General features: G+C 40.7%; 1 protein-coding gene across 2 annotated transcripts in view; it reads right to left on the reverse strand.

Moving 5' to 3' along the window:
- SHPRH (SNF2 histone linker PHD RING helicase) overlaps positions 1-11,395 on the reverse strand; it is a 73,471-nt gene extending 62,076 nt beyond the window's left edge. For both annotated transcript variants that reach the window (XM_053663431.1, XM_053663432.1), the window contains exons 1-3: positions 11,204-11,395; positions 3,950-4,729; positions 1,421-1,550 (exon numbers count right to left, since the gene is read on the reverse strand). In XM_053663431.1, the coding sequence (XP_053519406.1) occupies positions 1,421-1,550; positions 3,950-4,588 (769 nt within the window). In that variant the 5' untranslated portion in view covers positions 4,589-4,729; positions 11,204-11,395. The remainder of the gene's footprint in view (positions 1-1,420; positions 1,551-3,949; positions 4,730-11,203) is intronic.
- Between the last annotated feature and the right edge of the window lie 1,909 nt (positions 11,396-13,304).

Consider the following 13,304-nt stretch of genomic DNA (forward strand, 5'->3'; position numbering starts at 1 on the left):
TCAAATGCCACTTTCTCTATGGCATTTCCCCCCCACTGGTTAGAATTCATGTTCTCCTCTGTGATCATGGAGCATCTTTATGCTTTGAATAGAGCACTGCGCTGCATTCTGCTGAAAGTGCAGTCACCTGAGTGCACTGTCCCTTCTGCACTGAACTGTACTGTTCCTGGGGGGGAAAGGCTGTCTTTGGTTTGTACAGCTCCTTGGAGCAGGAACATGCTTTGCCCAATGTGCATATTTAATAAACATTTGAGGAACTAAATGTAAATATCTTCTGCGGTTTCTAAAATGGTAATTTATTCCACTTTTATACCTTCATATAGAAATATCCATATGCACACATAATTTCTCTTTATCTAACAAGGCAAGGGTTCCCACTGTATATCTTAGGCTAAAAAAAAGATTTCGGGAGCAGCTGCAGCGCATTAGGAAATAAATGTGTAAACTGACAACATAAATTTGTGCAAATATCTTGTTCACTTGTTGGGTACAACTGCCATGGGGAAAATTTGTGCCCTTCCATAACATGAAAAAAAAACAAGATCTTGAACAAATTAACAAACCCTCATTAGCTAATGGTTTATTTATGAATTGTTTCTAAAGATCTATAAACTGTTACAGGACATAATGTTATATCTGCTACAATGAAAAGTGTAACACAAAGCACATAATTTACTTTTCTCAATAAAAAGTATGTCATGTAAAGTTTTTAAAACTTTACAATTAATATTTAGTTATATGTTGGTTATTTCCGACTATTATGACTTACTTTTATTAGCATTATGAAGCTTTACAAAGCATGTCCTGCAGAGACAACCAGTCAAGCTAGAAACTTATTTTCCGAATATTTCAGTGTGAAGATTTGCTCCCGAAATAACACTGTTCCACCACGAGCAGGACTTGGAAAATTCGGCCCGTTTTCCCGTAGTGCCAATGGGCTGCACCAAGCCATCCGACTCTCCCTCGGGAGGCCATGGCGGACAGCTCTGAAGCTGTAGTCCTGACCCAGGATGCAATCAATGTCTTGCCAAAAAATGGTAGCAAAATTAACCATTCTTTCGGGAAGCAGACTCTTGAGACTATTTGTCCTACTGCAGAGAGGTGGGAGAAAGGCCAGCCAAAAATCTCTGGCCACAGCAAGATAAAAGCACAGGAATATTGAAAAAATTCCAATCAGCTTGGATCCCTTTAGACTCTGCCTATCAACTTGGCAAACATTTCTTGACTATTTACTATAAGGTAAGCAGAGTATTAAGCAAATCAAATCACAAATTATATTAGTGGAGTCATTTCAAAAAAGTATAATTTTGTCATATGGAGGTTTTTAAATTTTACTATGGTTTTATTACCTGCTTTAGAGTGGGGGGGGCCCACAATACTTAAAAGTAACAGTGATGTTTAAGTTTATTTAAAAACATACCTGGAATAATAATATTATATAACTTCTCCATCACTCTCTTCATGAGTTGGTTGAACTTCTTCATTCTTGAACTTGCATCACTCAAAAAGTCTAGTTTCGCTAGGCCATCTTCCAAAAGGTAAATTCCAACCTACAAAAAAATTGATCGACATAAAAACAGTTTAATTGTGCTAAGCCACTCTTTATGAAGACAGAAGAAAAACATTTTTTACCATCACCATTTTAAAAAAAGTAGTCACAATATTTGCCCCACAAACACCAAATATATGCTAAGTCTCCCTTACATATTTTCACTTTCAGTAACAAATTCATCCCACAAATGCAGCGCCTACTATGTGCAATGCACCATTCAAACTGCTAAAAAAAAATACTTAACTGAAACCAAACCTGGGGCATGTGATGAGAACACCAACTCTACCCACCAAGTCAGTGATTTCCAAACCTGATGAGCATCAGAATAATCAGCGAAACTGGCTAAGAGGGCAGATTCTCCCAGAAGATTCTGACATACAGGAGTCACATTTTGGAAACCCTGTTACTATATCAGACATTAAATGTATAAGAAAACTGAACCTGATTAATGTTTCATGTCTTGATTCTGGTGAAGCAATGCAGGATGAAATTTTAGTCAAAATACTTGAATTTGAAGAATGACATTGGTATTTAGGAGCTAACTCAACAGCAAAAGAGTACATTGGTTTTGTTTTCATTTGCAAAATGGACAGAAGCCTGTATGAGGTAGCCTAGATGCATTTAAAAACGTCCTAACTCCAAATACCCAGTAAGTGAAGTTTCCCACATTTCCCTCTATTTTCCTGGACCTGATTCCCTATTCACTGAGATTCTCATATTCTTTCACCAAAAAACAAGAACCCAACCCAACATTATATAGGAATGTGTGGCAAAGATTATATTTCATTAACACTTCTATTCTGGCTTGTATTCACTTAGAGATGGCTTACTATAGTAGCAATAAATGTTTACATAGTTATAAAAATCAAGATCGAGGAACAAAGAATAGATCAAAACTTGATTGTGAGGGAGGTGGACAGAACAGGGATGCAAATCCATGAATTCTTATTTGTTACCTCTGGGCCGCAATGTGGGCACTCAATCTGCAAAGGGACAGGGTGCTAGGCTGCAGACTCTCCTTGTCTAGGGAAGAATTACATTTTCATGCTTCTGAACTTTCTTACTGTCAATTCTGAAACTAAAATAGGGCTATAATGTAATTGCTTTTCATGTGAGAAATGCATAAGACATAGTTTTCATTGAACAAAGGTGAATTCAACATATCAGAATTTCTTTCCAAGTTTCAGCAAAAAGGAATATTGACCTGATTTATAGTTTACAAAGTATATTTACTTACATTATCTTACCTGATTCTCAACACAATTGTATGAGGTAAAAAAGAAAGGGTATTTTTAAATATTTTATACAAAAAGAGGCTACAATTAGAGCATTCAAATGATTCACAGAGTGACTTGTCTAGTGAAGAGCCTAAAATGAATAGTGAATTTATTCATTCATTTACTGACAATCTCTTCAGTATCAGGCATTTTACCAGGCTGCGAAAAGACTCCATAGTCCAATAAGGAAGAAAGATCTAAAATGTAAGCATGCCATGAGAGACCAGAGCAAAATTAAACATATGCATCAGGTCCGATGGGAAAGAGCACATTAACACCATCCACGGAGTTTAAGAAAAGCTCTACTTAGATGAAGTAAACTCTGAGCTGGATATTAAAGAATAGCCAGGAATTACCAGAGAAGAGGAAGGAGGCAACCCAGGCAGAGGGAACTGTGAAAGCAAAAGCAGACACAGAAAGATGGCAGGGAACAAAGGAAGTTGGAACTTCTGGGACAAAATAAAGAGCAGAGTGATAGAAGATGAGGCTAGAGAAGAAGACAAGAGTTTATCAAAGGAAGGACTTGCATGCCAGATTATACTTAATTTTATAGGTAGTAAAGAACAGAATTCCATTTCATTTTGTATTTCACTATTCTAGAGATAAAGCAGATGAAGTGGAAAAGGCAAGCAGGGAAATGGTTAAAGGATTTCTACAGGAAGAGAAAGAGAAAATGAGGGCCAAAACAAGTCATTCAGAGTAGAGCTGGAGCCCTGGCTGGTGTAGCTCAGTGGACTGAGCGCAGGCTTGAGAACCAAAAGGTCGCCTGTTTGATTCCTAGTCAGGATGCATGCCGACGTTGTGGGCCAGGTCCCCAGTAGGGGATGTGTGAGAGGCAACCACACATTGATGTTTCTCTCCTTTTCTCCTTCCCTTCCCCCCTCTCTAAAAGTAAATAACAAAATCTTAAAAAAAAAAGAGTAGAGCTAGAAAGGAAGAATTTGGAAGATCTACTTGAAAAAGTTCAGCCTGAAAATAATTAACTATAATATAGATATAAAAGTGTACTTTGAAACTTAACGATAGGTTTATCGCTGGCTTTTCAGACCTTTCTTCTAAAGTGACTTCAGAAAACACTGCCTCAAGAAGAACCTGAAAAGACACCACAGAAATTGAGTACCTTAATAATGTCATTTCCTTCTGGTTTCTGGAAAAGTCTTATTCTTCTCTTCTTTTGCAGCCACCCCAAATCTTCTAACATCTCACCACTGAAGGATGATTCCACTCGGATACCCTTGTCACAAACACTGACTGGCTCCTTGAGTCCTTTTTCTTGTTTCTCTACATCTGTGTCTTCTGGATGAACATACATCAGGAACTGACTGCTTGACTCTGAACTCATCAGTGTGAAACTCCTTTCAGAAAAATTTTCAGCTAAATTCTGTTCAGGAAGAAGCTGAAGAGTGAATTCTCCTAGAAATGCTTTCCAAAAATTATCAAAGTGACAGGGAGAAATCACAATACTCAGCTTTGCAGATGAAGGAGAAAAACTGTTAGCAGTGTCCTGTTTATCGACTGATTTTGAGGTGCTCACTGCCTCTGGACACCACCTTTTAGCACTGTGAGCTACTGCTTCTGTCAGACTATCATCTGGGATGATCCACTGAGCGGAGGAGGAATCTGGCCCTGGGTCGGGCTGCTCATCATCGGTGAAGACGAGAGGCTCGTTTCTCCTGTCCTCGTGCATGTTCCAGCAAAGCTGCTGCTGCTTCTCTTCATCCACTCTCACCGGGGGAGCACGTTTCCGTCGGCTGCTCATCTCCACGGGTTCTTGGTTGATAAACGTGAACTCTAGAAGACAAATGCAACAGTAGGCACTCCAAGAGAGGATTTTAGTGTTATAGTGCTCCCAGATGAGAAATTCTGCATGAACTAATAGTCCATTCACGTAACATGAAATCTGCAGAAACACAAAAAGCAACGGGCAATTTTTTAAAATAAGGCAAACACAGCTAAAGAACACACTGACCATAAACTCATGCAGTATATGAATTCTGATGGTCTTACTGGTCATTAATGTATACATTTAATGATAGTAATTTGTTACATAAAATAAATTCTAAAAAATACATTTAATGAGCAGCATGTCAGTAAATCTCAAATGCCCTAGAAACACATATTTAAAAAATTTTAGTTACACATAAACTATTATCATTACTAAAGTATTTCAAATTTGTTTTATAATCCCAAACGGTTAAGAAAACTTCACTTGATCCTAACATAGTTGAAAAATCCCTAAAAATATACTTTTTCTTTCAAAAGATGAAGATGAAAATATAGACATATATTTCTTTTTGTGGATTAGCAGATAAAAGGGACAAAAGGGGTAGCTGAGCAAGGAATAAAGTGGCGATGGAGACGGGGGGGGGGGAGATGAGCAGACAAAGTCAGAGAAGATAAGAATGTATGGAAAAAAGGAAAAGAAAGCTTCGCTAGCTCAAAAGAGAAAACTGGTCTGAAAGCAGCCTATTTGAGCTAGGCCCCAAAAGTGGACTTTTCTCAAAATAATAGCCAGTTCCTACATAAAACACAGAATAACTCAGACATTAAATCATAAAGTCATAATGATGGTTGGTACCTATTTCAATCTACTCCAACCATGTAGCTGGGGGGAAAAAAGATGTATAAACCACGAAAAATTGGTTTCAAGGGCAGTTTTAGAAGAATTTCTGACAATTCCATTTTTCAATGAAATCCAATCAGGTATTTGCAGAGCCCACGTTATGTACTGGATACTGTGCTACATTTCAGAAGATAAAAAGAAGTATAAATCAAACAGGAGTTTTTGATTCAGAACAGACACTAAACTGTGTTTTGGTTTCTTCAATTGGAGCACACAGTGCAGTCTACACCCCTCTACCCTCACTAAGCCCCCATCTCTGTTCCAAATCTAGGAGAGAATGAAAAATGTGCTTTAAAGAGACAATTCAGAAATACACAGACCTGTTTAAAGCTACAACAACAATAAGCAACAACAACAAACCACCAGGGAAAATCCCAGCTGATCAGAAACTTAGAGCAATCCCTAAGAACAATACACAGGGCATCAGACTGAAAAGCTAAGTGGTGGTGTGAACTAGCACCAAAGGACGGAGCATCACCCAGAGGGCTTCCACTCGCAACAGTGGCAGATCTGGTACTAGAACCCAAAGTGGGTCCAGGGCTAAACACAGATAATAATAGAGCAACAGAGTGGGAACTGGCAGGTCCTCACCTGCCCTCTGTCTCACAGAGGAAGGCAGTGCGGTGTGGGAATCTGTTTTCTGGGAGGCCAAGGCCTAAACCAGAAAGATATCCATTGTTACTGAGTATAGAAGAAAAAGCTTATGACAATGGACTCTGCCTAGAAGAGAGCTTTCCCCCATCATCTCTGAAAACAATAGAGAACAAGTGCCTCTGACCATCCCCTTAAGCAAACTGTACGAGCCAAAACAATGAAAGTGAGGCAGGGAATCTATCACTGCCAAGATGAGCTCAGAATCAGCAATCAAACATTAAATGATCTTCAACAGGAAAATAAATCAAGGAACTTTCACTCGAGGAAACAGATGAAGAAACCGAAACAACTTTGCAGTTCGTACAATCACCATATCACACCCCCAGGGAGATAATGCCCTGTTATCTTAGGAACAATTTGTATGAGGATAGATAAAGAACTCTTGCAAATCAGCAGTAAGACCTTATAAAAAACGAACAAAAAAATTTAACACATCAACAAAAATGATCTACAAGTAGCGGGAAAGCATATAAAAATATCTTAACCATCACTGGTCATAATAAGGCAATGCAAATTAAACCCACAAATTACTCAAGAAATTACACATCCACTAGAATAGTCAGAATAAAAGACTGAGGGTGTTGAGCAACCAGAATGGAACTCTCATATATCCCAACAGGAAAAGTTCGTCAATTTCTTATACGATTAAATGTATACTTCCTGCACAGCCTAGTAATCCCATTCCTAGGTATTTACCGAAGAAAAATAAAAACACAGATTCCCAAATAAGACTTAAACTTGCATGTAAATAGCAGTCTTATTACCAAAAGCCCCAAAGCAGAAAAACCCAAACGTCCATCACCTGGTGAATGGATAAACAATGGAAAACTACTCTGTGATAAGCTGCTGATACAACATGGAACAACATGGATGAATTTTTAAAGCATCATGCTAAGTGAAGGAAGCCAGATGTGAAGGACTACATACTGTTATGATTCCACTAATTCTAGAAAAGCAAAAACCAAGTGATAAAAAGCAGATTAGTGGTTACTTGCAGCCAGGAAGTAGGAAGAAGTGATTAAAAGCCAAGGAACAGAAGAGGAAACTTTGGGGTGACAGAAGTGATCCTACGAATTTGTCAAAACTCCTCAAGTTGTTTACGTAACAATGGTGAATTTTACTATATGTAAATCACGCCTTAATAAAGCTGATTTAAGAAAGCAAAAACAAAAAACAGATCCATGAGGGATTTAAAAATTATGAGATTAAGAACAGCTTTATTTTAACAAACTTGAAAAATCTAAATAAAAGGGGTAGTTCACTTATAAAATATAAATGGATAAAACTGGCTCAAGAAATAGAAAATCTGTGTAGATAACCATAAAAGACACTGAGGTAACAGTACTCACCTACCTAAGACCTACCCCACCTCCTTGCTCGTGCTGACAGAATCCTTCCTTTATTTGGGAACACGGTGGACTTGTGACTTAAAGGGAGGGTGGTTTCCCTGGCAGCCCCAAGCAAGTTGTTCGGTCTGTACAGTCCCGCAAGGTTCCCCGCTAGCAGCGTGTGGCTATTTAACTCTCAGAGTAAACACTATAAACTCTGCTCCTCCGTCTCAGTAGCCACCCCTTAAGCACTCCATAGCCATGTGTGGCTAAAGAGTACTTTATTAGTGCAACTATAGAACATTCTCAAAAGTGCAAAAAGCCTATCAATAAATGGTCTTTGTCAATTATGAGAAGTCCATTCCGTACTCAGTGCTTGGTTTGTGAAAGTGCAGGTGAGGCTATAATCAATCTCTGACTTCCGTTAACTACTTTTCAAGAAACTCATCTCCCCTTTTACCTTGGAAAGATAATATGGCAAGCCTCGAATAACCTAAGTGTTTATCTGTCCAGTTCTCCTCAGAGCACAGGCAAGAATACTGGAATTTGGTAATTCTGATGGAACTTTGAGCATTTAGGCTATATCAGCTTATTAGGTAACTACAGCCACAGGTATGCTGTATACACACCACGCCAAAGCTCAATGCTTGAAATAGAGCAATCATTTATTCCCACGGATATGCAGGTTAGCTGAGGGTCGGCTGATCTGGGTTGGTTTCAGGAAGAGCAGTTTGGCACTGCTTAGTGTAGTTTTTATTCTCTTTGTGGCACTGGCAAAGCAACCCACGGATGTTCTTATTGCCGATGGCTGAGGTATAAGAGCGCAAACCCAATCACATATGTATTTTCAAAGAATTAGGTCACAGCAAAACCACTAAGTTTCCAAGGGCCAAAGTAAGTCAAGTGGATAAACCCAAGTCCAGAGGGGGGGAAAGGCATACAGTTCCTTACTGGGTAAAACCGCTCAAGGCAAAGAGCGTGGATGTGAGGTAAGGGGTGGAGAGGGAACTGGACCAGGGATACAATCTATTACTTCATATTACCATGGTAATAACACGGTAGTTATGGAATCATTAATTCTAAAAACCCAAAAAGCAACTGTCTATACAGTTTCACATCTGCAAAGAAATGTGGCTTACAGGAGAGATTCTAATTCAACTTTGGTATTTACTGTGTCGCCTTGGAATAGTTACTTAACCCCTCTGGGCCAGTGTTCTCATTTCTAAAGCAGAGATGATAGCAGAATTGTGCTTACAAATAAAGCACATCATGGTAACAGGAATTTAGCATATACTCCCTAAGTAGTGGTTGCTATCATCAACATCCTGAGAGTACTATAAACTGTTTTACAATAACTAAACTTTCAGTGGCGGGATGGCAGACCATGGATCAGTGTGCCTCAAACTGGACTGCACATTAGAATCACCTGTAAAAATTTAAAAACTCCTAATGCCCTGTACTACTCCAGGCAATTAAACCAGAACTGGGCATACATTTATAAGTTTTAAAAAAGTCTCATTTGGGTTGAATCTTTTCCTAATAGATCTCTATCCAGGGATAAGCTACTTATAACCATAATGTTAACTGGAGGTAATTAATTGGGTACTTGTATATCTCTGATTATATTCTAAATCCTTCTCCTGGTTTTCTTCATACCACGTGAATCCCACCTTGGATGGTTCTACTTCTTCCATCCCCTTAAATATCGGTGTTTATGTAAAATATATTATACGCAATTTGCTATAGGGACCAAACTTTTACTGTCCTACATTTAAATGTAAATTCCTTTTGCCTGAAAGGTTCTTTCAGACTTTTCTGTTACCATCCCCTTCTTCTTCCCCAAAGGCTCCATGACAGGCCTGCTGAGTTGAGGGCCTCTCCTCCTCCATCCAGGCTGCTACGCTGTTCCCGACTATTTGACTATGAACTACTTGAAAGCTGTGCGGGAATAGTATCCTATTCAGTATTAACCTCCCAGTCAGTGCCAGGATGGAAATGATATACAAAATAAGGTGGAACAAAGATCTCTAACTCCATGAATGCCCTCCCTTATTTTAAGGATGTAAAAGTACTTTGCTCACATTTCTTTTTGGATAAGGGTCTCTTAATCACATTCTAGAAGACTGTAGGTAATGTGAAACTATTCTTTATTATTTCTGGCCAAGAATGAGACAGACAAAAGCTGACTGACCTGTACCTTTAATAGAAAACAAAGATAAACTGCTAGGAAAATAAACAAAATCTTAAGAAATAAGACAATAAAACAAATGAATATCAATAAAACTTCTATTTGTATTTTTCCCCCACCAAATTACAAATCCTGAATTACAACAAATCTATGGTAGACCTGGGTTTAGGTTGCTATAGGCACAGGAATATATACTTGCTTCGTGTGTAAGTGCAAGGTGAGCCCTATACAAAGAAAGCCCAGTCATGACTTATGACTGAAAAACTCAACAATCTAACACTACCCCGATCCTTTTCTGCTTGATAACTCCAGCAGGATGAGTATTTTCACCTGTTGAACCCTAAAATACGTTAGTCACATAAACTTGAAAAATGGCTTCGTAAATCCATTTTTTCACCAGCAGAACCTGTTTACCCTAGTTCTTCCTAGCCTGAAATTGACGAGATTAAAAAAATATTCTGCATGCACGGTTCTTTTAGGCTGAGCAAAAAGCTCAACCTCAAGATGGATACGCACACGTAAACCATCTTTCAAAGTAAACTATTTTATTCTCAATTGCCCGTTTATTGGCTAACTGGTCCTCCAAAGCTCCAGGAAGCACAGGCTACCCAGTAAAGGCGCACCTACCCACTACTGGTCATTAACTGTTCCGTTTTCAGCTGGTCACTGATCATAAACCAACTAGTCTTTTTGGTGACAGTACAGATAATACCACGGGTCGTTTTTTATCCATGGGAATCTCATCATTCTTGCTATTACCCAACAGAATAACTAAAAATAGCTGTAATGACGAAAACATTGTTTTATTTTGTTCGGTTAGGGCCTGAAGTTAATTTAAATACAAGTTGGAAAACACCAAACATCTAGGATTTCTACCTCGTGGCTAATGTGAAGTTACTTAGAAAAAAAGGCACAAGCTTAATAGTCATTATTTAATAACACTGAACATCTGGCAGTGACCATCATCAGATAATATACCTTCGTTCACAAACCTACCAAGTACTGCGGAGTCAACGTGAAAGGGTGGTTTTGAATGCGAATGTAATTAATCTAACTCCAAAGGTAACCGAGAACTTTCAGACTAACTTAGAAGTCTCGGCCTCCCCTTTCATGGCATTACAACCTCGCGCCCAAGCAGCTTAGGCAGGTGCCCAGTTCCAAGCCTCCAGAGGCGTGTCTGCGGCGCATGTTGACACCCACTCAGTTTGCTTCAAAAAAACCCAGAGGCAGTGCGAGGAGTCAGAGCAGAGGTGCCAGCGGCAGGCCGAGCAAACAACCTACCGCGAGGCCGAGGAACGCGACAATAGACCCCCAGACGCTCAAACAAAACACTGCACGTCCAAGTCCCTGCAGAGAAGTACAGCCTCCTTTCCCACCACCCCGTCTCTTCCCGGGGGAGCTGTGGCGGTCCAGAGGCCCGCACTTCTGGGACGGAGATGGGCCAGGGGGACTCGCGCTGCGGCTCCATCTTAGCCCTTTAGCTTTCGGGAATCCAGAACAACCGAATTCTCTTTTTGGGGCCTCCCTCTCTGTCTGGAGTCCTCTTCCAAACCCGACCTCTGACCCCTGACCCTCCATCACCTGTGCGCCTTCCTAGACAGGTTCTCCAAGCCTCTTGAGCCTCTCTGCACCAAGGCCCTCTAATGTCGTCGCAGGTGCCAGGCACAGTCACCACCCACCAAACACCCGCGTGAAGTGGACACGCGCGATTTATGCTGGTTTTTGTTGGAGTTCCCGGGGGAGCCAGACACCCCAGCTCCTAGCTGCCGGGAGCGCGCTGGAGCGTGGGGTCAATGTGAACGGGCACGTCGAGTTGCCCCGCCCCCTTTCTCCGGTAGTGGCTTCAAGAGCCACTTCTACGCAAGTCCACACAATTAAAAGACTGAGATGAGATACAGTTAGAGTCTCGCGATAGTTCGGGCCACAACAGTAGATGTTACAGGATTGGCTGGAGCTTCTAAGGGGGCGGGGGAGGGGTGGCGCTCTAAACAAATAAAAATACGGGCAGCGCTCAGCACTGAAGGGGTGGGAGTGTTTTGGAGAAAAGTAGCCGGTTTTTGCGGTTCTAATAAAAAGGCAGAAGAGAATTATGCAAGCTCACTTTATATTGCTTCTAGAAAGTAGGTACTAATTAGGTACCGATGAAGCTTATCTTCCTCCAAAATGTTACTTTAAAAGAATTTCCAGGGAAATATGAGTAAATATTTTAAGTTGAGGGAAAAACTACATGTATTGTACTGAACGTGGCCTTCGAATATCTTGTCATTTTCCCTTCCCTTAAGTGAAAGGTAGCCTCTTTCTCTAGGAGGTAGGCTGACACTTAGTCAAGTTTGGAAAAAACAGGCTTCAAGGCTAAAAGCCTATAAAATAACTCCCAGGAATCAGCCGGCACTTGGTGATTAATGAGTACCCGATAAGGACTCAGCATTATGCTTCGAGGGGCAAGTCGGCAGGTGTGATCACAGAAGCACAAACGTTCTTGTGCGAGGAACATCCTTTGTTGTTGCAGAGACAGCCTAAAGGAGTCCATATTCTACTTGGTACGGACCTTTAGCACAGACTTCTAGGAGTCTGAAAGAGGCCATTTGCATAAACCAAATCTTGTAAAATTCGATGCAAATCAGTTACCTTATACCAGGTTTCAAGAGGCAAGTTGAGAAAGTAGTGCTAATGCTGGAGCAGTGGGCAAGCAGAGTCCCTTTGCATTGAAGAACCAATGATTTTGCTAAGTACAAGATACAGTGTGTTATTGGACAAAGGCCTGGCTCTGAGTGGGTCTGCCTAGGGGCAGCTGTAGTGTGTGGGTTTTTGACTTCAGGTAGGAAAGATTTCACAACAGGAGTCCAAGTGATGAGGAGGATACATTTATCAAAGCTGGGGACTGTGACACAAGGAAGGTCCTAGCATAGAAGAAGGAACAGGAGAGGCTAGGCTCGGCTGCCCTGGCTCACTGGGAAATCAAGAGTAAATGCAACTTCAGGGACAGGTTCAGGGAACAGGCTGCCAGCTTCCCATTGCCTTAAAGTTTAGGAGATGGGTACCTGTGAAGAAGCAAGTAGGAAAAGAAGAGGTTGGCCTGGCTACTCCCCAAAGAAAGAGCCCATGTGCTGGGTCCTTTGTCTTGAGGCTTTTATCTCTTTCCTGCAGGCAGGAATCTTAGTGGAGGTTGCAGGGGAGGGTTTCGGTAGAATATTTATTAGTTCTCCATGAGTGCCCTTTCAGGGTCACGGTCTCCACGAATTGATTGATGGGTCAGTGACAGGGCAGGGTGTCTTTGGTCAGAGCAGTTGATTCTGGTCACCCACCTGGTTTTGCTGCTTTTCTGGGCCTGGAGCAGAAATACAACTGAGATCTAAAAGTTATCTCCCGCGAGGAGAGGTTAGCCTGGTGGTAAGGTCCTTGCTTTCCCAGTTTTGCCCCCAGGCACTTGTGACTTTCAGCCCTGGTGACCATCTGCACCTGGATGTAAATTGCTCCGTGGTGGTGTTCAGCTGCCTGTCTCAGTTTTCCTATTCCACTTGCCAAGAAACTTTTGTAGCTTCTCACTATCCTGTCTCAATGGAACCTTTCTTTTGGAAATATAATTTGTAACTCAGTATTTAAATGTGTATTGTGCTATAAAAGGTTATCTTTGATAGTTTTATGTCACTTACCATCATTAAAGCAGATTTGAATTCAATAT

Source organism: Artibeus jamaicensis, unplaced genomic scaffold (genome assembly GCF_021234435.1).
Source record: "Artibeus jamaicensis isolate MK-2021 breed Jamaican fruit bat unplaced genomic scaffold, CSHL_Jam_final contig_3176, whole genome shotgun sequence".
Classification (NCBI taxonomy): domain Eukaryota; kingdom Metazoa; phylum Chordata; class Mammalia; order Chiroptera; family Phyllostomidae; genus Artibeus; species Artibeus jamaicensis.